Below are 25,482 nucleotides of genomic sequence, written 5' to 3'. Positions count from 1 at the left end.
CTTTCTTCCCCTAAAAGATTACATTTCTCTGCAAAAAGTTCCCAAGATTGAAAAACACCTCTGCCATTCAAAAGTGAATGCTGCAACTGTTTCAACGGCTGCTCCTCTGCTGGGCAGCCCAGCCAAGAAGGAATGGTGGGCTGGAGTCAGCCCCCTGCAGTATGTGGTGATGTGTAATGCACCATCCTCATTGCCTGCCGGCTCTATTCTAGGTACCCCAAGTAGGGGCTTGTTAACCGAATGCATTGCTGAGTCAGGAGGCTGAACAAAGGGATTTAATGATGCAAGTGAGCACATGCACCACACCAATACCCGTGAACCAAGGCATGGCTGATGCAACCATCTCAGGCTTGCAGCTTTCGCAGCAGCTCAGTTTTGTCACTGTCATCGTTCAAAAACCGCGAGTCAGGCCCCAATGACGAGACAGGCCTAAAAAAACGGAGATCTGAAAAGTACACGTTGGGCTCTTGTTGAGTCTTCAGGCTGCACCGGGACACGCTCTCCAGCTTTCCTCCGCACCCATGAGGGCTAGAAACTTACTTTAAGCCCCCGGTCCCCGCGAAAGCTGAGATTCCCACATAATCACGGCTCTGGATCAAGACCTGGGCTTTATGAAAAGCATTTAAAAAAAAAAAAGTCACAACACTCAACATAAGATCAGGGGCCCGGCGTGACACGGAGCCGCCGCTCCCCCGCCCCAGCTGGGCCACCACCAGCAGCTCCCCACGGGCACGGAGGAGGCCCCATCCCGGTTGCTATGGCAACAAGCGCCCCGGCAGCTGCAGACCCTTCCCGCATCCTCCGGGCCTCACCCCGCTCAGCTCCACCCAGGGCACGAGCCCCCGGAGGCCGCAGCCGCGCGCCGCTCCGCGGCGAACTACATCCCCCAGAGCGCCCCGCGGCGCCGTGCCTCGCCCACGTGACCGAAACAGCCCATGACTCCCCTTCCCGTGAGGCAACGCGCGCTCCCGGAAACAGTCCGACCTCTCCCGTCGTGCCACGGGCCTTACGTCCGGGGGCGGGGGCAGTCTTTCTGCGGCCCTTCCAAGATGGCTACCGCCCGTGGGCTCGTGCGCGCCTGGAGGCGGCTGCGTCTGGGGGTCCCGCCGCGCAGGGCATTGTGGGGAGGCCTGAGGTAACCGCGAGGGAGGCGCCCGGTGCGGGGCCGGGCCCGGAGTGGGGAGGGACGGCGGCTTGGGGCTGGGGTTCGAGTGCCCGCCGCGCCGCCGGCCCGAGCCGCGCTAGCCTCGTTCTAGCCTTCAGCCCCGCCCCCCGCGGGCTGGGGCCGCGCGGCACGCCGGCGGTTGGCCCCTGCTCGAGCTCGCCGCCAGCTGTCGCGAGCTTCCTCGCCTCCCCAGCCCGGGCTCGCCTGGCAGCGGCGGGTAGCGAGTGGGCAGGGCCAGGGCCGGCTCTAGGATTGTTGCTTCCCCAAGCAAAAAAAAAAATTTTTGGCCGTCTCTCTTTCCCCCCCCCCGTTCCCGGCTCTGCCCCAACTCCACCGCTTCCCACCCCCTCCCCCACCTCCTCCCCCGGGCGTGCCGCATTTCCCCCACCCCCGCAACCCCCTGCCCTCGCTCACCGCCGCTCCCGCCAGGGAGAGGAGCGCGTTCAGGGGAGCAGGCGGAGCGCCTCCTCTCGGCTTCTCCCCCCTCCCTCCCAGGCTTGCCGCCAAACCGCTGTTTCCTGCCCAGCAAGCCTGGGAGGGAGGGAGGGAGGGAGGGGGGAGAAGCGGAGCGGCGGCGGCGCGCTCAGGGGAGCAGGCGGAGGCGAGCTGGGGCGGCGGGGCCACATTTCGAGGGGCGGCCTGGCCAGCGCCGGAATCCCGCCCCTAGAAATGTGCCGCCCCGAACACCTGCTTGTTTTGCTGGGGCCTAGAGCCGGCCCTGGGCACCGCGTAGCCCTACTAACACTGCCCGCGCCACAGCAGCTGAGCTCGCGGAGAGCTCGTATCTGCCTGGCTTGTCCTGTAGACTTAGGGCTTGTCTACACTGCGACGTTGTGGACAAAGCTTGTTTCTTTCATGGGTACTTTAAAAAGTCCCCTTGGGAAGGACAAATTTTGCTGAAGCAAATGGCAGTGTGAACACTGCCTTGTCTCCTGCTGACAGAGCTAACGCCGCTTGTGGGACTGGAAGTATTTTGTCTGCAGAAGTGCCGACAAAATACCGACAGAGCGTTTACACACGCTGGCTTTTAGCGACAAGGCTGTGTTGGCACAGCCTTGTCGCTAAAAGCTGCGTAGTGTAGACAGGCCCTCAGCGACACAGACTCCAAGGGCAGCGTAGACATGCCGCCAGGGCCCGGCTACCCGACAGCTGCTACATTAGCACAATACCCCGCTGCAGGTGTGCCACTAAAGTACCATAAACCTTTGTTCAGTCATTGTGAGCACCTCAGTCTGAGGCTTCACAGAGATGCTGTGAAAGTGCAGGGGCACTTGCTCCGTGAATATTATTGAAGGTGGGCTTTCTGGAAAAAGCTGGGACTAGGCTCAGAGTGCTAATGTTTGTATTGAGTGTGTATGCAAATTAGTGAAGGAAACAGCTTGCTCTGTCTTCAGTGCTGGCATATGTAAGCGCTATCAAATTGTGGTAGCGAAACCAAAAATGAGTGTGAATCAGGGGAGGAGGGGAATCTAACCTAAATGGAAAAGGACACTCAATTCAATAGCCACTGGGAGATTTAAAATACTTCCTTCTGATTAACAGGAAGAAGGTGAAAGAACCAGAGGAGGTTGAAACAGCTGTACTAGTGAAAGAACCACCCATCCTGGTGTGTCCCCCACCACGCAGTAGGAAGTACCTTCCCCCAGAGGATCTCCAGAGTCGTCTTGAGTCTCATGTCAGGGAAATTTTTGGACCCTCACTCTCTGAGGACTGGCAAAAGGCTTCACTAAAAGAAAGCAAGTTAAAGTATCACCTGCTGGCACAATTGGCTGCAGAACTAGGCCATGCGGTCCCCAATTCACAACTCCACCAGATGTGCACTGCTGGGGATGTCTTAGCTTTCTACAGCACACAGGTCAAAGATGCCTCAAAATTTGATGAGCTATGCACTGCAGAGCTGCCCTCAAACCTAAAGATTATGTGGGAATACTGAGTCATGCCAGAGAAGAGGGATGACTTCTGGGATGATGTCTAGGTGAGATTCATCATGGTGATGGTCTACGCATCATATACTCCATTGGGAGTTCATTTAAATATCTTCAGATTTAAAGGACACTGCTTACTGCTTCAAAAAAAAAAAAAAAACCATGCTTTTGTTATGATGCGTCAGTGACAGCGTGGTCAGTAAAGAGAACAACGTTTGTATCCCCTCTATTCCAGGCCATGCTCCTTATTTAAGGGTACATACAACTGTAAAAACAAACAAAACTAGCATCGAGTTTCAGAGCCTGTGTCAACTGACTCTGGCTTATACTAGGAGGCTCAGACTCAGAGCTGTAGGTCTCTTTTGCTGTGTAGACGTACCCTACAAGTAATAGAGATTGAGGATAAACAGAGGGCACTGATCCTTGCACCACTGTAAACTTCATTACTGGAATCTGTATTGCATAATGCGGCTTTGTGACCTTGCATATATATGATGTAGAGAGAGACTGATACTGAGGGAATCTGTCAGACTTATTCATGTGTGCTGGAGCTAGCAGATTGTGGAGGAGGGGTGGGGAAAAAGTCACCCTCTCCTTTTCTCCAGTGTATCTTGTAACAGTCAGCCTTCTCTGGATGGGGTGGAAATGTAGGTCCTATCAGCAATAGTACAATCAAAAGCAATTCCAGATGCACAGTCTGTAAATCCATTAGATGTTGGGTGTTTAGATTACAAATTGGCTGCTCTTGAAGAAACTGCTATGTGGATGTACCAAAACAAACTGAACTGGTTGCTTTTAGACAATGAGCTCCAGCCTAACTCAAAACAACCATGGTCTTAAGTAAACATTTTCAGGTATCACCAAGATTCAGTATCGCGATTACATTTCCTAGTTAAGGACTCCCACCATATGCTAGGAAACTGAGTTCTGGTCCCCTCAGCAGTTGCTTATTACAGTGTTCACTCTATTCAGAAGTTTTCCTTACCACACAGCGTAAGTGCATCTCCAATAGTTAGTCCGCAAGAGTAGATGGTGGTGATTTGATATACATACCCATCAACGATGTATGAAACAAAAATAGAAACATTTTGTAAGGAGATGTAAAATAAATGACAAGGTGTGGAAATGTACTGGTGTTGATTATGTGTGACTTCTGTCTTTCACAGACAAGTTTAAATGCAAGAGTGGTCATCTGTGGGTATGTGTGAGCGTGGGTCTGGGGGAGGATGAATGTATCTACACCATCACACATGGTGAGCCTGGGTGGATCCCTTTGGGTAGGAGGCATTTACAGTAACTTGTATTAACAGATAATGCAGCATTGTGGAGCAGGCATAGAACTGCTTGGATTGTATTGCTCAGCAGACCTTTTCATCATCTACATGTGGCACTCCTGCTCTAGGATTTATTTTTACTTGAGTGCAAACATAGGTTGTGTCAGTTTTGAAGTACAGTGAGCAGCTTTCCTTTTCAATTGCGGATTCCTATTACAAAGGTTATTTTGCTGCTTTAATCAACAAATTTCATAGCCATCACTTTATCACAATTCCCAAAAAGTTACTAGGGAACTCATACTCCCAAGTGCCTCTTCCCTTCCCAGTCCAGAGGAGTTCTAGCTTTGCCTCACAGCGATTCTTTTAATTGTTTTGGATGACGCTTTAGTAGAAACAGTGCTACTTCTGGTAGCTATGTATATGGGTGGGCTGGGAGAGGTGTGTAGAAGTTAACTCACCATAGGTGCATCCCTTTGTGACTGGGCATGGCATAACAGGCTCTCCTCCTCTAGCACCTTATGCTGACAATCACTCTGGTTCTTGCACTGGTCTCCCTCTTCTTGTACCTCCGCTCTCTAGTCAGGTCACATTTAGTCTTGCCCCTTCTAGGATAATAGGAAGTCTAACAAACAAATGTGTGATCCCTCCAGCCAGTCTGCCACTATCAATTCAGAGCCCAGTAGTCCATTCACTGTTTTCTCAGGGTATCCAGTAGTCCATGTCACCTTAGAGGCTTCACACCACCTTATCAGGTGAACCCAGGCCTGCCTTCTACACTGGGTTCTAATCCAGGGACCCTAGGGCAGGCAGTCAAGGTTCACTTCACCAGACTCATTGCTGCTATCCTTCCTACAAAGCCTTTCCCTGGGCTTTCTCCTCACAGTGCAAGAGCCTTCTCATTCCCTCCAAGCCTCTTCACTGCCTGCCCTAGGGAAAATGATTGCAGAGTTTCTCCCTATAGCCCCTTCTGTTCCAAACTTCCTCTGTTTATAGCACCACCCAGCTCCTTCCCAGCTCGGCTTCATCATTAATTAGGCCTGGCCCACCTCCAGGTCCCACTAAGGTCCACGTTAACCCTTTCTGAGCCAGGACAGGGTATACACTGCATCACATTTAGAAGAGTTGACTCAGCACAAGCACACTTCTGGAGATACCCATGTCATACTACAAGTTAGGAATTGTAAACGCATCATAGAAGATTAGAGTTGGAAGAGATCTCGGGAGGTCATCTAGACCAACCCTTTGCTCAAACAAGGACCAACCCCAACTAAACTATCCTCACCTAAACTATGAAAGATCTTCATTTGTAATGCAAATACCTTTCATATCAGCACCTAGCATAGTGTGTGTAAATAGAGGCAATGTAGCAAACCCAAAATATATAAATCTGTCCATAATTGTGGGAGGCAGGCAATGGTTGAGGGCTGATTCATAGATTCCAAGGCTAGAAGGGAGCATTGTGATCATCTACTCTGACTCCTCTATAACACAGGCCATAGAACTCCCTCAGAATAAGTTCTATAGCTCCAATAAGATGAAGAAACCACAGAGGCATTGTTGGGTCCTTAATAACTCTGTTTACTAACTACAGTCTTAGCTATATACAGCCTGCTGCACTAGCAGCATCTAAAACACAGAACATGGTGAGTGTTTCTAAACAATTTACATAAGAACGGCCATACTGGGTCAAACCAAAGGTCCATCTAGCCCAGTATCCTGTCTTCTGACAGTGGCCAATGCCAGGTGCCCCAGAGGGAATGAACAGAACAGGTAATCAAGTGATCCATCCCCTGTCACCCATTCCCAGCTTCTGGCAAACAGAGGCTAGGGACACCATCCCTGTCCATCCTGGCTAATAGCCATTGATGGACCTATCCTCCATGAATGTATCTAGTTCTTTTTTGAACCCTGTTACAGTCTTGGCCTTCACAAAATCCTCTGGCAAGGAGTTCCACAGGTTGACTCTGCATTGTGTGAAAAAAAATACTTCCTTTTGTTTGTTTTAAACCTGCTGCCTATTAAATTTACATTATTTCTGTGTAATAAAGATGTTCTAAATACTGGAGTCTTGTTAGTGGTTTCTGGTGAGTCAAGTTTGCAAGTACCTTGCAAAAAGGATTGGAATGGAGAATGACCAAATCCTATAGGGTTTCTCATATATTTATGGAGTGCCCTAATTTCAAGGAGCCCAAAGTACATAATAAACTATGTATCTATAAGAATGGCTTCACTGTTGCAATTGAGCCATAGGGGAGGTGAAAGGGAGCAGGCAGGTGGCATGTGTGGAATAGCAGGTGTAGGAGAAGTGACGACAAAAAGATAGGTTTCAGAGTAACAGCCGTGTTAGTCTGTATTCGCAAAAAGAAAAGGAGTACTTGTGGCACCTTAGAGACTAACCAATTTATTTGACCATAAGCTTTCGTGGGTTTTTCTCACCCCGCCCCCCCAACACACACACAAACTCACTCTCCTGCTGGTAATAGTTCATCCAAATTGACCACTCTCCTTACAATGTGTATGATAATCAAGGTGGGCCATTTCCAGCATAAATCCAAGTTTAACCAGAACGTCGGGGGGGGGGGGGGGTTGTAGGAAAAAATAAGGGGAAATAGGCTACCTTGCATAATGACTTAGCCACTCCCAGTCTCTATTTAAGCCTAAATTAATAGTATCCAATTTGCAAATTAATTCAAATTTCCTTTTGACAAAAATTTCCTTTTGACTAACTTTGAATTTCCTTTTGACAAAAAGATACCCGCCCAAAGTCAAAATTTCACAGAAAGCACTGGGGATCTTTAATGTTTATACTAAGTGACAGAACCTGGTTTTTGAACCAAGTTACCTGAGGGTCTTTGTCCTAAAGATCCATGGATGGTAAACTGTATGGAGTTCAATGATCTACCTCGGCAGAATCAGGGCTGGCCCTAGACCAAATGGCGCCATAGGCAAGGAGTGTCTTCAGCGCCCCCTCCCTCCATTTGTTAAACTTTTGAATACCTTATTTTTTATTGCATTTGTAGCCCATTTCATGACTTTGATGCATGTCTTGCATGCATGATTGATCCCTGTGATATAAGATGATAAATTTGATATAAGATGCTATAAGATGATAAATTTACACTAGGATCTGTAAATCTGTATTTATTCATGCCATATATAAGCAAATAAAAAAATTAGTTTCCTCTAAGCTTATGGAAACTTTTTAATTGTAAGAATAACTGATATGTACTAACATCAAGAAATTAAACTGTGCACCAACATTGTATGGACCACTATTAAATAGTGTTACACTAGGTGACAGCCTTAGAATGTTAACCCTCGTCCGTTAGTTCAGAAAGTCATTTTTCTCGCCTTTTCCCCGCAAAATGAAGCACAGCATCAGAGAGATCTAAAGACTGGCCAATTCATTTCCTCTAAGCTTACAGAAACATTCCAGGAGGTTAGTGAAACATGAATCCATGTATGGACCACCTGAAATATTTTCCTTCAAACATTCTGTTTTCCCTTTTGTCGCTAACAACAAAAACAGCACCCCAGGCCAGGCACCCCTCAAGCCCGGCACCCTGGGTCACCTGCCCCTAAATCCAGCCCTTGACAGGATGACGGACTGAGTTGACTCTTTTGAAATCTGAACATTTGTTTTGAGGGAGTTGAAATATTTCAAACCTAATATTTGCCCACTATGTTATCCCTTCTGGACGGATGGAGAGAAGCACACATGCACTCTTTTTGATGTTCAGCTAACATGGTCAAAGGTGCCAATATAATAGGTAGATAACTGCTGGTCTTTTCTGAACAGCTGGAAAAATATTTTTGGGGATTTTTTTTTTTTTAAATTTCAATTGGATGTTATTTAAATTACAAGTTTTTCTTTTGTTTAAAAAAATCTGTTTAAAATGAGATCTGAATTTAATATAAAATAGAGTAAGGCCAAAATTTACTATAATCTCTTAAAACATTTAAATTAAAATATGCTGAATCCATGAGCCTCTATCAAGAATTTTGAGCTAAAGGCTGCTTTTCTATATAATGAAAGAATCAGGGGGCAAATATCTAACTTTTATGGTCAAGCTTTATAAATATGGCACAATAGGTTATGTCCTGTATTAAGGACTTGATCCTGTGGGGGACCCAGGGACTTTGCTAAAAATGCAAGAGACTGGCAAAGTCATCACAAGCCTCGGGACTTGGCCTCAATACCATCATGTATCTCTCAGGTGCCTCCCCTGAGCCCAGTGGCGTGGTCTAATACTCCTACTTTCTAACTTCTCCCTACCTGAGCTCTGATGGACTCAGTTCTCAAATTATGAATACTCATGACTCCATATATCAGTTTCTAAAATACTAAAAATGCACAATAGGCATCTGAAAATACTAAGCTACATAATGACTTAAATAAATGTATGATAATCAAGGTGGGCCATTTCCAGCACAAATCCAGGTTTTCTCACCCCCCCTCCCTTTTTTTTTTTCCAAAAACCACACACACAAACTCACTCTCCTGCTGGTAATAGCTTATCCAAAGTGACCACTCTCCCTACAATGCGCATGATAATCAAGGTGGGCCATTTCCGCACAAATCCAGGTTTTCTCACCCCCCACCTCCATACACACACAAACTCACTCTCCTGCTGGTAATAGTTCATCCAAAGTGACCACTCTCCCTACAATGTGCATGATAATCAAGGTGGGCCATTTCCAGCACAAATCCAGGTTTTCTGACCCCCCCCCCCAAAAGGGGGGGGTGAGAAAACCTGGATTTGTGCTGGAAATGGCCCACCTTGATTATCATACACATTGTAAAGAGAGTGGTCACTTTGGATGGGCTATTACCAGCAGGAGAGTGAGTTTGTGTGTGGGGGGGGGGGGGTGCGGAGGGTGAGAAAACCTGGATTTGTGCTGGAAATGGCCCAACTTGATTATCATACACATTGTAAGGAGAGTGATCACTTTAGATAAGCTATTACCAGCAGGAGAGTGGAGTGGGAGGAGGTATTGTTTCATGGTCTCTGTGTATATAATGTCTTCTGTAGTTTCCACAGTATGCATCCGACGAAGTGAGCTGTAGCTCACGAAAGCTCATGCTCCAATAAATTGGTTAGTCTCTAATGTGCCACAAGTACTCCTTTTCTTTTTACAAATGGAACAGTTGATTCAAATCAGTGATTTAACTCAAGGCTTTCCGCTCAGTGATTTACCTGGTTGATTTAAGTCACTCCACCCTGCTTGTGAAGCACTCTCTTGGCAGTGCTGAATCAAATTAAACCAGTTTTAGTGGCAATCTGAATGGTGATGTTCCATCCACAGAGCACACAAAAGAGACTCAGGGTGACTTACATCCAGGCAGCAAGGAAAGGGTTACAGAGCTCACCTCTCCAATCCGCTTCCTAGTGCTTTTCCTTGGCCTTGCCCTGAAATCCTCCTCCTCTTTTCTGATGAAGTGGGTTTCAGCCCACGAAAGTTTATGCCCAAATAAATTTGCTAGTCTCTAAGGTGCCACAAGGACTCCTCTTGTTTTTGCTGATACAGACTAACATGGCTACCACTCTGATACCTCCTCTCTCTCTCCTGACTCTTCCTTCTCACAGGAGGGGACAGGACAGGAAGATCAGGGAGGGAAAAGGGGACGGCTTAGGAAAGAGATGCGGAGGGAAGGAGACAAGAGACAGGCTGGGAGCCTGGGAAGAAAGGGGAGGAGATTGAATCTATTGGTCTGGCCAGCCTCTCCCCTTTTAACGAGCAGTCGTTTACTGCATAATCCAGCCAAACTAAGATTTCTCGGGGCAAAGGTCTTCCTCTCAATGGTGTTTTCACAGTAGCCCTGCAGGAAGCTATGGGTAAACTGACTGGGGCTGATTTGCAATGAGACAGGATCGGACTTGGGAACAGAGGAGTCAGGCTTGTGAAGCCTAGAGGGCGCAGGTAAGAACTGGCCTCAAAGGCTTGTGCAAAACTGCTGAGCACTGGGGTGCTAAGGGCTAGATGTTAAAAGCTACGTGCCCACCTCAAACTGCAGCCAGGCACTTAGGTGCTTTTGAGAAGCTCACTGGGTGCCTAACTCCCCTTGATTTCAGTGATATTTGCATCTTCAGGTGGCTAAATATGTGTAAAAATCTGTTCTTAAATTTGCAGGAGGCTAATCTCCCTTTGTTGCATCTCAAGCCAGGAGAGGGGAAGAGAAAGGAGGTGAAAGACACTGCGACAGGAGCTTATTGTGATTGGTGAGAGAGGTAGTCTTGTGAACCTGTAGGGACTGAGGGTAGGTGTGTGAGCCTCTGTGGAATCAGCAATGTACTCAGGGAATGTCTTTGTGAGTGTGTCTGTTAGGAAATAATTAAGGGAGAATGTCCTGTGTATAACCAAGGGGTCATTAGGTAAGGGCAAAGTCCCACATTCCCAAAACAAGTGGCCTCACGCATACCAAGAATAGATTTAGGAGTCAGGGCAGCTTGGAAGTAGTCCTGGCTCTGATCCTGACTTGTTGTGTGGCTTTAGGCATGTCACGTGAGTGCTCTGTGCGGGAAATGTAAGTCACACTGTAGAACTGGACATACTGATTTTTTTCCTATATGTGGATTTGGAAAATGAGCAATTGTTTCTAACACGTGGCCGTGCATTCTGGCAGAGGATGCCCTGGAGGATGAACACACAAAGATGGTGCTTTGGAACCAGCACCTCTAGTACTAAAGTGAACAGCTCTACAGAAATAGTTCTCTGTCTTGCAGGAGTGCTGAGGCTAACTGTGTCACAGATGCTCGCATGAATGCTTGTCAAATGCTTTGAGGTCCTGGCATGGAAGGTGCTACTGAAGTACAAAACATTACCACTATTTCTGCCCAGAGAGCTGTACTTCATACCCAGCTCTCACTGTCGAGGGGCCCTCAATAACTAATACAATAGAAAAAGCAGAGACAACCAGTTGACACAAATAAAGTTGAGCACTTTGGGCACCAAATAAGTGCCTTAGCCGATACAGGCTTTCATAGGATCACTCTGCTTAGTTCTGGAAAATAATCAGCTCTCAAACCTTTCCTCTAAGGCCCCATAATTCAGAAACCCTCAGTTTCAGCTAAAGATGAGCCTGGCCTCTAACTCCCTCTGTTTTAGGTATTTACAGAGCACCAGTCCCTGAATTATCTGGGGTGCTGTAACATACTGAAAGAAAAGAGGAACAAGTTTCAAACAAAAGTTGGCTCTACTCAGTGGGATCTCAGCATGTTCTTCCTCAAACCCGGAGAAATGTGGTCCTTGTACCTCTAGCACATTGCTATTTACATCTTAACTGGGTGTGGAGGTTGCAGTAAAAACTATTCCAAGCAGGGAACTAGCAGACGAGCCCCTTGTTCTGTGATCAGCAATCCCTGTGGCATCCAGAAATCCTAAGCCCCACAATCAATCGAGCTGTTCGATGGTTTTTTCACGAGTTTCTCTGAACCGTGAGCTCCACTCAGACCTTTGATTCAGTGATACCTTGGTGACTGCCGCTGAAACCTCCTAGTGCACCACATAGCCACATGCACAAATGCTGCTCACGGTGCACAAGTGTTCACGCCATTGTGATTGCATTTGCTGTGAGCAAGACGAAGTATTACCAGGCAATGGGCTGGATGGCCTGACTTAATAGGAATCTTCCATGCCTGCCTACCTCCTATTTCAGCACACTGTAGTTTAACCGTTTGGTATTCCTTTCATCTCTACTTGTTTCCCAGGTACCTGAGGGCTACCGGCAGCCCCTGCTTTAGCAATGATCAGGCTCACAGTCACCCCGAAGATAGCCCTTGCTGATGAACCACTGAAAATCCAGGTCTCTGGCTTGCCCCCCTCCCAGCTGGTGACCCTCCAAGCCTCTCTGACCGATGAGAAAGGGGTGCTCTTCTGCTCCAAAGCATTCTACTGGTCAGATAAGGCTGGTGAGGTGGACCTGGAGCGGGCTGCTGCCACTGGAGGGGATTACACTGGTGTGCAGCCCATGGGTCTGTTTCAGTTCCTGAAGCCGGAAAAGCTGTTCCATAGGCTGATGAAGCGGGATGTGATGCAGAGTCCCTTCCGGGTCCGCCTGGACGTGTTCAACTCATATCACATGCTTTCCTCACCCCACAATCAGCCTGCAGCCAGCCAGACTGTGGAGCGGTGGTACGTGGCACCTGGAGTACAACGGGTCCAGATCAGGGGCAGCAGAGTCCGTGGAGCCCTCTTCCTCCCTCCAGGTGAGAGAATCCCCGTCTCCTTGGTTCTAGAACTGGGTGAATGAGTCCTAAATAAGGTCTTGATTCAGCAAAGCTTACTTTTTCTGTTCACGAATGGTTTGCCAACTGATTGCAATCTTCTCCAATGTATTTGTTTGCCAGATAATTTCTGTGACTAATTCCTGGCCTAAAGATTGTCCCCAGCAGTTTGTCATGGGTGTAAAAAATCTCAGCTGCGTTGGTTAGTTATGATTGGATCAATGGGTCACGTGGTGGTGATTTTGCTTTATGACTGGATGAGCATGACTTTCAGGATTCGGTTTCCATTGAGAATACTCAGATTGATGAGTTCTGACTTACTCTCAGTGACGCTCTTCCAGCATTGGCTTGCCATTTGCTGTTTCCACAAACATTCCTGCGAGTAAAACGCAAACACAAACACACACAGAGCAAAGCACATTCATTCAAAAAAATTCATTCATGAGTATTCAAATTTTCCTTGCTTTTTTCACCCAATTCCATTCCTTTCTGGTATCTCTATCTTCTCTTTTCTGTCCTCCACCTCCTTCTCATCTGCCTCGTCTTTCTACGTAAGGTATAAGCCCCAATTCTTGTGAACAGCCAGGCAGAGCTTTCTTCATCTTAGTAACCGAGCTCTCTGTGTACAAACTGGAGATCCCAAGGCGGTTACACTGTTCACGTGGAAAAACAACGATCTGTTTGCACATGCCTATCTGTGTGTGTGAATGTGTGGTGAGCAGAGGGATGGGGTGGTTGTAAAGTGCACAGTCATCCAGCTGCATGAGGGGGCTCTGTAAAGGGTCATTATTCATTTTGTGGTCTAAAATTAGAAATAGGTCTATAGGCTATTCCTGGAGCCCAGGAATCCAGTTAAGGCTCTTCTCTTTCAAAGGTCTATCTTCAAACATTTCAGGTGGGCAAGTCCTTTCCACATAACTAGAGAAATCAAGTTCAGACTCTTCCTCAGTGGTTTCCCCAATTTCCACTTCTGCACAGCCCCATCCCTCCCTAGGGTGTATAACCAGCTGAGAGGGTTAATCTACTTTTTAGACTGTAGCCTCTTTGGGGCAGGGACAGTTTCTAACGATGTGTTTGGGGCTTTGTCTAGTACCTAGTGTGGGAGTGTATTGACAAGATGAGGTATTGTTATCACATCACTTAGTTGGCTCTGTTGGACCGATTGCTTTGTTTACTTTAAATGCAAATATACTTTCATTGTCTCTGGCTTACAAAGCTTGACCCAGGACTGGCAAATCCAGGTACCTTTGTCTAGCACAATCCTGGTTATCAGCCCGACTTGGATTGCTTGGTCTAAACATGTTTTGGTAACACATTTCCAGCATACTGATATAGCTCTACACGTTAACCATACATACATCATGCAGTGATATCCATGACCAGTACGTCACCAGTTTTCATAGGATGCCTTACAACACACTGGTTAGATAACTATTCTGACAACTTTGTGTTGTCGGTAGCACATATGTCAGACTTGCTGAGATTTATTTTTACATATCACTGTGCACCCTGTGCCAGTCAGGATAAAAGGGCTCTTCAGGTCACACCATCTTGGCTGGGCTCCACGTCACAGCAGTTGTGGGGCTGTTGTCCTAGGGTTCTAGTCGATTCATCTGAAAGTAGAAAGGCAGATACCAGAATTCTGCTCTGCTCCCAGGAGTGGGCTATGAGAGGTAAGAATGGGAAAGGCTGGGTTCAGTGGCGCTGTTAGCTAGTGACAACAATTCCAGTTCTAGCCATTTTGACACTGAATCGTGTTCTCATCGTGCAAGTCGTGTTCTCGTCCATCCTCCCTGTTGAAGGAAAGGCCCAGGTAGGGACCATCGAATTGTGGAAATAAATGCGTGGTTGCACAGGTGGTGTTTGAGAGAGGGCTTTGAATTCTTCGACCATGGGATGCTGTTCCAGGAAGAAGGATTGGTACGAAGAGATGGGATCCACCTAACAAAGAGAGGGAAGAGCATCTTCGCAGGCAGGCTTGCTAACCTAGTGAGAAGGGCTTTAAACTAGGTTCGCTGCGGGATGAGACCTAAGCCCAGAGGTAACTGGGGAAGTGGGATTCCGGGAGGGAATAAAAGGAGGAGGGTGCGAGGGGGAGGGCCTCCTCATCTCCACTGAGAAAGTAGGGCAATCGGCTAGCTATCTTAGGTGCCTGTACACGAACGCAAGAAGCCTGGGAAACAAGCAGGAAGAACTGGAAGTCCTGGAACAGTCAAGGAACTATGATGTGATTGGAATAACAGAGACTTGGTGGGGTAACTCACATGACTGGAGCACTGTCATGGATGGGTATAAACTGTTCAGGAAGGACAGGCGGGGGAGAAAGGGTGGAGGAGTTGCACTGTAAGTAAGAGAGCAGTATGATTGCTCAGAGCTCCAGTATGAAACTGGAGAAAATCCTGTTGAGAGTCTTTGGGTTAAGTTTAGAGGTGGAGCAACGTGGTGGGCATCTGCTATAGACCACCAAACCAGGAGAATGAGGTAGATGAGGCTTTATTTGAACAACTAACAGAAGTTTCCACATCACAGACCCCGGTTCTCATGGGGGACTTCAATCACCCTGACATCTGCTGGGAGAGCAATACAGCAGTGCCCAGACCATCCAGGAAGTTTTTGGAGAGTACTGGGGACAACTTCCTGACGCAAGTGCTGGAGGAACCAACCAGGGGCCATGCTCCTCTTGACCTGCTGCTCACAAAAAGGGAAGAATTGGTAGGGGAAGTAGAAGTGGGTGGCAACCTGGGCAGCAGTGACCATGAAATGATTGAGTTCAAGATCCTGACAAAAGGAAAGAAGGAGAGCAGCAGAATACAGACCCTGGACTTCAGAAAAGCAGACTTTCACTCCCTCAGGGAATTGATGGGCAGAATCCCCTGAGAGCCTAATATGAGGGGGAAAGGAGCCCAGGAGAGCTGGCTATATTTTAAAGAAGCCTTATTGAGGGCAGAAAGAATAGCAAATGTGGCAGGCAACCAGCTTGGCTTAACAGAGAAATCTTTGGTGAGCTTAAACACAAAAAAGGAAGTTTACAAGAAGTGGAAACGTGGACAGATGACTAGGGAGGAGAATATAAATATTGCTTAAGTATGCAGGGGTGTAATCAGGAAGGCCAAAACACAATTGGAGTTGCAGCTAGGAAGGGATGTGAAGGGTAACAAGAAGGGTTTCTACAGGTATGTTAGCAACAAGAAGGTGGTCAGGGAAAGTGTGGGACCCTCACTGAATGGGGGAGGCAACCTAGTGACAGATGATGTGAAAAAAGCTGAAGTACTCAATCCTTTTTTTGCCTCGGTCTTCACAGACAAGGTCAGCTCCCAGACTGCTGCACTGGGCAGCACAGAATGGGGAGGAAGTGAGTAACCCTCACTGGTGAAAGGACAGATTAAGGACTATTTAGAAAAGCTGGACATGCACAATCCATGCATCCGGATCTAATGCATCCGAGGGTGCTGAGGGACTTGGCTGATGTGATTGCAGGGCCATTGGCCATTATCTTTGAAAACTCGTGCGATGGGGGAGGTCCTGGATGATTGGAAAAAGGCAAATATAGTGCCCATCTTTAAAAAAGGGAAGAAGGAGAATCCAGGGAACTACAGACCGGTGAGCCTCATCTCAGTCCCTGGAAAAATCATGGAGCAGGTGCTCAAGGAATTCATTTTGAAGCACTTGGAGGAGAGGAAGGTTATCAGGAACAGTCAACTTGGATTCACCAAGGGCAAGTCATGGCTGATCAACCTGATAGCCTTCTATGATGAGATAAGTAGCTCCGTGAATATGGGGAAAGCGGTGAACATGATATAACCTGACTTTAGCAAATACGGTCTCCCACAGTATTCTTGCCAGCAAGTTAAAGAAGTATGGATTGGATGAATGGACTATAAGATGGATAGAAACCTGGCTAGATCGTCAGGCTCAACGGGTAGTGATCAACGGCTCAATGTCTAGTTGGCAGCCGGTATCAAGCGGAGTGACCCAGGGGTCGGTCCTGGGGCCGGTTTTGTTCAAAACCTTCATTAATGATCTGGATGACGGGATGGATTGCACCCTCAGCAAATTCGCAGATGACACTAAGCTGTGGGGAGATGTAGATATGCTAGAGGTTAGGGATAGGGTCCAGAGTGACCTAAACAAATTGGAGGATTGGGCCAAAAGAAATCTGATGAGGTTCAACAAGGACAAGTGCAGAGTCCTGCACTTAGGACGGAAGAATCCCATGCGCTGGTACAGGCTGTGGACTGACTGGCAGTTCTGCAGAAAAGGACCTGGGGATTACAGTGGATGACTCATATTCAGCTTCTCAACAGTGTGCCCTTGTTACCAAGATGGCTAACAGCATATTGGGCTGCTTTAGTAGGAGCATTGCCAGCAGATCGAGGGAAGTGATTATTCCCTTCTATTTGGCACTGGTGAGGCCACATTTGGAGTATAGTGTCCAGTTTTGGACTCCCACTACAGAAAGGATGTGGACAAATCGGACAGAGTCCAGCAGAGGGCAAGGCAAATGATTAGGGGGCTGGGGTACATGACTTATTGAGGAGAGGCTGAAGGAACTGGGCTCATTTAGTCTGCAGAAGAGAAGAGTGAGAGGGGATTTGATAGCAGCCTTCAACTGCCTGAAGGGGGGTTCTAAAGGGGATGGAGCTAGTCTGTTCCCAGTAATGGCAGATGACAGAACAAGGAGAAATGGTCTCAAGTTGCAGTCAGGGAGGTCTAGGTTGGATATTAGGAAACACTATTTCACTAGGAGGGTGGTCAAGCACTGGAAAGGGTTACCTAGGGAGGTGGTGGAATATCCATCCTTAGAGGTTTTTAAGGCCTGGCTTGACAAAGCCCTGGCTGGGATGATTTAGTTGGTGTTGGTCCTGCTTTGAGCAGGGGATTAGACCAGATGGCCTCCTGAGGTCTCTTCCAACCCCAATCTTCTATGATTCTGTGAGTCTATGCTTTCCTTTCCTTGTTCATGTCTCTGGTTTTCACTCATTTTCTCTTCCTTGTTCTCCTCAGGGGAAGGTCCTTTTCCAGGGCTGATTGACATGTTTGGTGGTGTGGGTGGACTCACTGAATTCCGAGCCAGCCTCCTTGCCAGTCGTGGCTTTGCTGCACTGGCCTTAGCTTACTTTGCGTATGAAGACCTGCCCAGGTGTCTAGATGTGGTGGATCTGGAATATTTTGAGGAAGCTGCCAACATACTCTTGGGACATCCAAAGGTATTTTCTGCTCACAGATAAGTTCTATATCGTTTCTCCCTAATGCAACCACTGCTGAAGAAAGCCAACAAACCTCCATAGGGTGTAGCTTGTGTGTCTAAGGATATAAGTACCCTGCAAAAAACAGTGTTTTCTTAACTTGGGTTAGCTGACCCAGGTTAGAAGAGCAAGGAGGACACAGCAATGTGGCTTTTAACTCAGGTTAGCAACTCGAGTTCACCCCCATTCTCCCATATAATCTTTAACTTGAGCTACTAACTTGAGTCGAAAGCTGAATTGCTGTGTCGTCACTGCTATTTTAACCCAAGTTAGTTAATGTTGGTTAGCTAAGCTGAGTTAAAAACACACCATTTTTTTGCAGTGTAGACATATCTTGAATTACTGCCTGAGCCATATTGCAACTCCCTGCAATCCCCTCCATGAACGGGGTATTCTTCCCCGCTGTCACACCTGGGGAAGACAAAGATGACCAACTGCAAGTTTTATTCTCCTCCTGTTGAGTTTGCTCAGAGCTGCTCCAGACTTCAAATTATCTTTGGCCTTCTGACTAGATCTCAGTCTTCTCTGCTCCACAGAATGGGTCCTGTTGGGTCTGTAGGAAAACTAGCTCTGCGTTCAAAGAGGAACATGTCCGATCATTTTGAGTCTCACTGAGCGTTAGGCACTATAACTTGTTATTGAGCAAGGCAATAGGGTCGAGACACCAGGGTTTTTATTGAACATTTTTTTGGGGGGGGGGAATGCAATGGGATTTCGATGGGGATGGACGAGACGGAACCTCATCGAAACTTCTTCCGAAGGATGACACGTCTAGTGGTGCAACCCCATTCTCTTCGCTCATATTGCTCAGCAGGGTTAACATCACGAGGTCAAGCCCCTGCCTGCTATCTCAAATGTCTACCCAGCTATCAACAAGCATGTATGGAATCAAAGTTGGGTTTTTTTTTAAAAAAGCAGAGCTGGTGATGGTGGTGGTAGGGAGACAGAGAGAGAATTTCCAAGGTAATTGTGACAGCCACATTTAAACTGGAAAATATGGGAAGTGGATACATAGTTCTGGAGATGGAGATAGCAAGATGGACATTTGCCGTTAATACTTACAACTGCACATTTAATTTAATTGCACAACTGCACGTAGCAAGCTGAATATTTACATACATCTAACTGGCCATGTGCAAATACAGTCCGCATTTGCAGCCTTGGTGTTTGCCTTGCATAATTTAAGGTGCAATGGTGAATATCCATCTTTCAGACTTATGTCAGTTGGATGCTTATGTTATCTTGACCTACTAGTGAAGGTCCAGATATCTTCGTGATGGCCACACTAAATATGCTTAGATAAGACTGTCACTGTTGTGCCACTTGATCAGAGAACAGGAATCATTAAAAGGCAGAATAAACACACAAAGGCTGGACATTAGTTTAATGTTTAATGTATTTCTTTATGGTGTGTTTTCAGGTGGGAGGGGCAGGAGTTGGTGTAGTTGCAATCTGCAAAGGCGCTGAGATTGCACTGGCGATGGCAACGTTCCTACCACAGATCACAGCCGCAGTTTGCATTAACGGGACCAGTGCCATTCACGGGACTGCGCTGCACTACCGTGATCTCCACATCAGCCCAATACCTTACAGACCTGAGTGTGTGCGGCTCACACCCGCGGGGCTGCTCTCTCTCTCCAGTGTCTTTGGGGACACTCAAGCGGAGGCAAATCAAGGTAGCATCATCCCTGTTGAAAAGGCTCAGGGTCAGATCCTCCTCGTCGTGGGAGAGAGCGACCAGAACTATGACAGCAAAGCATATGCTGAGGAAGTGATGGAGAGGATGAGGAGACATGGGCGAAAGAACTGCACCCTGCTGTCTTATCCAGGCGCTGGGCACCTGATAGAGCCCCCGGGGTCCCCGTTCTGCCACAGCTCAAGGAGCCCCTTTTTCGTCTTTCCCGTGATGTGGGGAGGTGAAGCTCAACCCCACGCCGCAGCACAGGAACATTTTTGGAGAGAGATCCAAAAATTCCTTTGGCACCACCTGTGCCCAACAGGAAACAGCAAGCTCTGAAAACAGGGATGTAGCCGTGTTGGTCCCAGGATATTAGGGAGACAAGGTGGGTGAGGTGATATGTTTTACTGGCCCAACTTCTGTTGGTGAGGTGATATGTTTTAGTGGCCCAACTTCTGTTGGTGAGACAGACTAGGTTTCACGCCACACAGAGCTCTTCTTCAGGTCTGGGAAAGGTACTCCCAGTGACACAGCAGGGGGTAACAGATTGTTTTTAGCGTAAGTAGTTAGCGTCTATACACATGCACTCTACCTTGAATGGTCCCTTAGAATATGTGCTAACTACATATGTGAAACAATGGTTCCATCTTCTAGTCAGCTGGGATACTCGGAGATCCTTTCCCAGACGTGAAGAAGAGCTCTGTGGAAGCTCGTCTCTCTCACCAACAGAAGTTGGTCCAATAAAAGATATTACCTCACCCAACTTGTCTCTCTAATAACCTGGACAGGACGGTTCTTAAAAAAAGTCTCCCTTCATCCATGCCAGGGAATCAATGGTAGAACTATTCTCACTGATCTGTTTTCAGCTGTAGTGGGGTAGAACCTGTAAGAGGCAGACCTGCACACTTTGGATCTACCTCACCCAGCTGACAGAAACACGGTTCTTTCTCATCTCCTTTCTATTGGTGTTTGAAAATGGCTGAGCTGCTATTGCAGAGAGCAGATTTCACTGGGCTTTGGCTCAAGGCCCAAGTGTGGAAACCTGAGACCTATCAGTAGTTCCATCGGGGGTCGCTCAGGAACCCTAAGACCAATCCCATGTCTACATTCTGCCACTCCCAAGGCAAAAAGTAGATTCCCAAGACAATAGCAAGCCAGAAGAATCACGTATAAGGCAAGACACAAAGAACCATCCCAGCATTTCTTCAAAAAACAAATGACAGAACCCTGGATGCAAGTTTTTTTGTGATTTTTTTTTTCCATCGGTTTTGGGAAAAAAATATACAAAAAAGCCAAGAAGCACCAACTTGGAAGAGTCAGGTAAACATTCCAGTGAAAGTACAGAGAGAGGCTCTATTCCTTAAAAGGGCTATACATCAGTTATCACCATGCTAGAAAAACGAGAGGCAGGAAAACCTGAAGAACAAATAAAAGCCACAAAGTGAAACTATTGCTCTGGTTCTGTTTGTTGTAAAGAGGGTCCCCTTAGTTTATTTCTAACAATACTGTGCAAACTGTAGAAGAGCAGGTTTGTTAAAAACTCTGGACAATATGATTTACAAAAAGTGCAGACTCAGCTATTATGGCCTGTGCTGTTTATTCTTATGGCTCATTGGAGGCTCGGAATGAAACAGCATGCTAGACCCCATGGAGATCATCAGGGCCAAATTGACCTCTTGGTCACACCAGTCCAAATCCCAAGTAACTCCCTTGACTTTAGTGATTTTGCTTTTCATTTGCACCAGTGTAACAAAGGACACCGATTAAGTGCAAGGTTCATGTTAGGACACTATAATGCAGTTATGAAACATGGACACTCCCACCTAAGAAAAATCTGGGGCAAATCCACAGTAATGCCCTCAAGCCCATATGGCCCTATTTCTGCCCTTAAATGTGCACACCTTACCTCAAGCAGGAGTTGTGTGCGTATATCCGAGGGTGGAACTGGGCCCTGCACCAATGCTATTGTCAATTGGAGTACCGTGGGTCGTCGTTGCAGAATAGTCGAGCATTTTTTAAAGTGACCAACTTATTCTCACAAAAATCAATTACAAACACTGACCCTATTATTTTAGTTATTTTCTAAGAACTAGCACAATCTTCCTCCTGCCCCAGCTCAATCAGGCCCTGATACAGCAAGATTCTAAAGCCCTTCCTAACTTCAAGCACATGAGTTGTCCCATCAGTTTCAATTGGATTATTCCCATACTTAAAGATAAGTACATGCTTAAGTAACTTGTTGAATCAGAGCCTGAGGGTGTATTATTTGTCAGTACCCTTTGGGCTAGATTCCTGATCTCAGCCAAATCTGAAGTATCTTTATGCAGCTAATACAGATTTACACTAAGATTCCTGAGGTCAGAATCTGTCCCTTTGTTTGAAGTGTTTCCTATGATAACAAAAGGTAAAAGTGAATTATTATAATTATTTTATTTCAATGTATATAAAACAAAAAAGGAAAAGTCTGTGTACAAATATCACATAACAACATCAACAAGTCCATAGATGTAGTTCCTCAGTGCACACTTTAAACAAGAAAAGAGGTTGGGTTCTTTTTGTTTGTTTGTGTTTTGTTTTTAAATTCTGGCATAAATATATTAAAGCTGACAAAAAAATCCGGGCAAGCTACATCACTTCCTCATACAAAAAATGTACAAAACATCAGCCTCTAACTAGACATAACATAATACTGGTTGTCACTGTTGGACATTTAGTAACTGTGTGTCTTGGAGCATTGTACTGAAGGGTAATAAAAAATAACTTCTCTTGCCATCTTCCAGCTCAGGTTACTTCAGTCATAGAGGCAGAGTGATTCTACAGAGAGGAAAATGCAAACACAGGAAAGCTTTCAATACAGTTTGATTAGGGTGTCGAGATATTTGAAAGGGAGGGGAAGAATCTGTATACTGACTCATCGGGAAATAGTCCCTCAATCTCTAAGAGCTTAAAAAGAAAAGATCACAGCAGAGGGATCATTGCTGATTCTTAACCCGGGCCAAGATTTCCAAGAGAAACTAGTGATTTTGGGTGCCTAACTTGGGACACCTTAAAGGGGCCTGGTTCTCAAAGTGTTGAGCACCCTTCTCCCCACCCCTTGAAAATCAGGCCCCAAATTGGGCACTGCAGAATTGAGCCACCCACACTCACTGGTGGCTCTTGAGAATCTTGGTGCCAGTCATATTCCTAATTTGGAATCTCAGGGGACTTCAGTTATAAATGCAACCCCAGGGAGAGTTCTCCCTTCCTTATGGACTGGACTAAGCTCTATCCATGGACAGGTGCCATGCAGCTACAAAGGAGAGTGACTCAAGATGCACTGGATGCAAATGTTGTCTAACAATTCTGTCCTCATGCATGCAGAGTTCTGCAGAAAATGGTCCAGCTGTCCATGCAAACTGTGCATATGGGGGGAAATGGGTAAAAGGGGGCATGTTGGGTCCTGCCCAGCTTGATGATCCTGTAGTGCTAGGCGAATTCATGTCAGGGGGCAAGGAAATATAATGTAGAGCTTACACATGCATAGAGGTGGAATAAATCTAGCATAGCAATGCACAGCCAGCAACAATCCAACAAAAAGATCAAGCGATGGAGAGGTGCATATTGTGCAGACACAGCCAGGGTAATAATACTACCACCCAAGGTAGACATAACCTCCTTGGCTGCCAGTATCCTGCACCTCACCGTGCTGCTTTGAGGGGATGGGGCATCCGTTTGGTAGGGCCATTCCATAACTATGGTACTTGGGAGGTGCAAAGGAAAATGAAGTGGGGCCATCTGCAGAAACCTGTGCAGCTGGGGGTGGATCCCTTTCCCATATTTGTAGAATTAGTCCAATAGGTAACCACTCACATGGTAAACCATAGAGTAAAACCTCACTCTGGGCCTACTCAGTGTATGTGTTTTTACAGCCTGATCCAGAGCCCACTGAAGTAAATGGAGACTCTTGCTGGCTTCATTGGGCTTTCGATCAGGCCTTTCGGCAGTTCTCACACCTAGAAGGTAGACTTTGGCCTTCTTTATTTATGCCTCATATATCAAAAAGCCGCAGATATTTATCTGTATCTGAAAAGACAAAGCACTAATATTTCTATATACACTGAGTATGCTTGCCAGGTTGGTCTTCAGTTTTTTGACAAAAAGTCAAAATTTCCCTGAGGAAAATCCCTCATTTGCTGAACATCTGTAATATCTATACATAATTTCATTTCTGCAGAATGCAGTGCCATTCTCTTAAAGTACTAGCGTTTCTTTACCAGGAAAAATAGGTAGGGCACAACAGGTATATTTTGAAGCAAAAACCTCTTATATCAGGCAGCCTGATTACTGGGGGCAAAGTCTTCTTGGTTGCACTGTACAAACAATGGACGTGAAAAGGGTAGCCTCAATGTAAATGAGAAGAAAATGTCCCACTGCTCATCCTGGATTACTCGGTTGCAAACATGTAGGAAGTTTCTGTTTTTCTGCTGCTGAGTTAGAGAACGGTTTGCTGGTTATTATTATTACAGAGGATGCTGAGCATCCCAATGGCCCATGAAGAGGAGGTGTGAGGGCTTAGGTTCTGTCCCAGACTTAGGACCACTGTACAGCACACCTGAGTCTGTGTTCTGGATTACATACATGAGTGTCAGATTTAAGGGAAAGAGAGGCATTGTAAGGAGAGAGTTCCAAAATGCAATCGGACAGAATTATCAACCGTCCTCCCCTAATTTTCTGCCGAAGCACCCAAGGAAAGGGTGAAAGTTTATTCCCCAAGCAACATGTGTGAAGATTCGTTGTCATTGATTGCATATGCTAAATCTTGCCTCTTCAGCTGTAGATGTGTGTCTGTGGCATTTGACATCTACAAGGCTGGGATACAAGGGATATGTTAATAGATATGTATAATGGAACAAACTCATCTCTGGTATAACTCCACTGTCTTCGCTGGAGTTACACTGGGGATGAAACTGGCCCCACCATTGCATGTTTACAGTGAGGTTAAAAGGTGCTTTTACTCAGCTGTGCCTGACAGTGTTTCTGATGACTGTCTGTGACTGAGGGATTTACGGTACCTGTGCACTCAATGTCTCCAGGGGACTTTCCACTCTTGGAAAAGCCATGAGGGGCATCCCTCGGGGATCTTCAGGCTTCGGTTTAGAAGGAGCTCCATGTGTTCCTTTAAAGTTATGGACAACACACATTCCCTGCATGATGTGGAAAAAAGAGCTAAGTCATCATATGACCTCCACCAGTAGGCTTTAACTAGAACCTTTGCCTTCCAAGCATTAACTTGAAACAGCAAATTTGGGTCCTGATCCAAATTCTTTCAAAGTTCTGGGTATGTCTGGAGAGGGATTGGATTCCAAACCATCTCCTTTTCAGAACTGGACGACTGGCAATGTGATTGACACAGCTGGGAGCAAGGGGCTATCTCAGTAACCTGGCCTGTGTAACTGTTACCTGTGGATATGAACCATTATTACTGTTACTTTATTATGTTCCAGAGAACAGAAGCCTTGATTACAATTGTGTTACACTTTTAGAACCACTAATTGTAATTGGCCCTGCACTCTACAGGCCAAACTTTGCATCATGATATGTGATTCCCAGACAAGTAACATTCAGGACCTCCCATTCCATTAAAAGAGCAGGGATCACTCCTGATGACACCAGGCTCAATTATTCATGCTTTAAAGCAAAGACCATGCCCGTATCATGCCTAGTTAAGGAGAGACTTGTCCATCCCAGGCCTGATGTTTGCATCCTCCCTGTGTGGTGCTTGAACTACTGTTTGTAGGGGGCTGCTGTATGTCTGAAAGGATGTTTCACGGGAGTCACATTGTTTCAGACCCTGCAGGTCACACAGCAGCACACTTGGGCAGTAACACACATTCATTGCTAAGCACTCAAAGGCAGAGGACTCTGGAGGTTTTTTGATACATTTTAATTCTTCTTAATTGGAACCGGGCACATTTCTCAATACAAATGCC

General features: G+C 46.5%; 3 protein-coding genes across 10 annotated transcripts in view; 2 read left to right on the top strand and 1 right to left on the bottom strand.

Annotated features, from left to right (window-relative positions):
- Nucleotides 1-994: 994 nt before the first annotated feature.
- On the top strand, nucleotides 995-4,220 carry MRPL50 (mitochondrial ribosomal protein L50). The gene is made up of 2 exons (XM_073345703.1): nucleotides 995-1,135; nucleotides 2,708-4,220. The coding sequence occupies exons 1-2, from the start codon at nucleotides 1,050-1,052 to the stop codon at nucleotides 3,096-3,098; spliced, it is 477 nt and encodes a 158-aa protein (XP_073201804.1). The 5' UTR covers nucleotides 995-1,049; the 3' UTR covers nucleotides 3,099-4,220.
- On the top strand, nucleotides 1,048-22,602 carry BAAT (bile acid-CoA:amino acid N-acyltransferase). Of its 5 annotated transcripts, none has more exons than XM_073345693.1 (5): nucleotides 1,052-1,135; nucleotides 10,497-10,585; nucleotides 12,074-12,571; nucleotides 17,594-17,796; nucleotides 19,256-22,602. In XM_073345693.1, the coding sequence occupies exons 3-5, from the start codon at nucleotides 12,109-12,111 to the stop codon at nucleotides 19,850-19,852; spliced, it is 1,263 nt and encodes a 420-aa protein (XP_073201794.1). In that variant the 5' UTR covers nucleotides 1,052-1,135; nucleotides 10,497-10,585; nucleotides 12,074-12,108; the 3' UTR covers nucleotides 19,853-22,602. The 5 variants fall into 5 exon arrangements, with proteins under 5 accessions (XP_073201796.1, XP_073201794.1, XP_073201792.1 ...); XM_073345691.1 differs by lacking the exon at nucleotides 1,052-1,135 and adding an exon at nucleotides 9,902-10,286; XM_073345692.1 differs by lacking the exon at nucleotides 1,052-1,135 and adding an exon at nucleotides 9,902-10,286 and having other exon boundaries at nucleotides 10,497-10,623.
- PLPPR1 (phospholipid phosphatase related 1) overlaps nucleotides 20,746-25,482 on the bottom strand; it is a 179,806-nt gene continuing 175,069 nt past the window's right edge. For all 4 annotated transcript variants that reach the window (XM_073345698.1, XM_073345701.1, XM_073345697.1 and 1 more), the window contains 2 exons: nucleotides 24,565-24,696; nucleotides 20,746-22,327 (listed from right to left, as the gene is read on the bottom strand). In XM_073345698.1, coding sequence (XP_073201799.1) covers nucleotides 22,295-22,327; nucleotides 24,565-24,696 — 165 coding nt within the window. In that variant the 3' untranslated portion in view covers nucleotides 20,746-22,294. The remainder of the gene's footprint in view (nucleotides 22,328-24,564; nucleotides 24,697-25,482) is intronic.

The sequence above is a fragment of the Lepidochelys kempii genome, chromosome 5 (assembly GCF_965140265.1).
Source record: "Lepidochelys kempii isolate rLepKem1 chromosome 5, rLepKem1.hap2, whole genome shotgun sequence".
Taxonomy (NCBI): domain Eukaryota; kingdom Metazoa; phylum Chordata; order Testudines; family Cheloniidae; genus Lepidochelys; species Lepidochelys kempii.
Note: the sequence above shows the minus strand (reverse complement) of the source record. Positions and strands in the feature narration are given on the sequence as shown.

Excerpts from the sequence above, each read along its gene's own strand:
- MRPL50 (XM_073345703.1), top strand. The coding sequence starts at position 1,050 with ATGGCTACCGCCCGTGGGCTCGTGCGCGCCTGGAGGCGGCTGCGTCTG. Across the intron at positions 1,136-2,707 it reads GCATTGTGGGGAGGCCTGAG|GAAGAAGGTGAAAGAACCAG; the intron begins GTAACCGCGAGG and ends TCTGATTAACAG.
- BAAT (XM_073345695.1), top strand. The coding sequence starts at position 12,109 with ATGATCAGGCTCACAGTCACCCCGAAGATAGCCCTTGCTGATGAACCA. Across the intron at positions 12,572-17,593 it reads AGCCCTCTTCCTCCCTCCAG|GGGAAGGTCCTTTTCCAGGG; the intron begins GTGAGAGAATCC and ends TGTTCTCCTCAG. Across the intron at positions 17,797-19,255 it reads TACTCTTGGGACATCCAAAG|GTGGGAGGGGCAGGAGTTGG; the intron begins GTATTTTCTGCT and ends GTGTGTTTTCAG.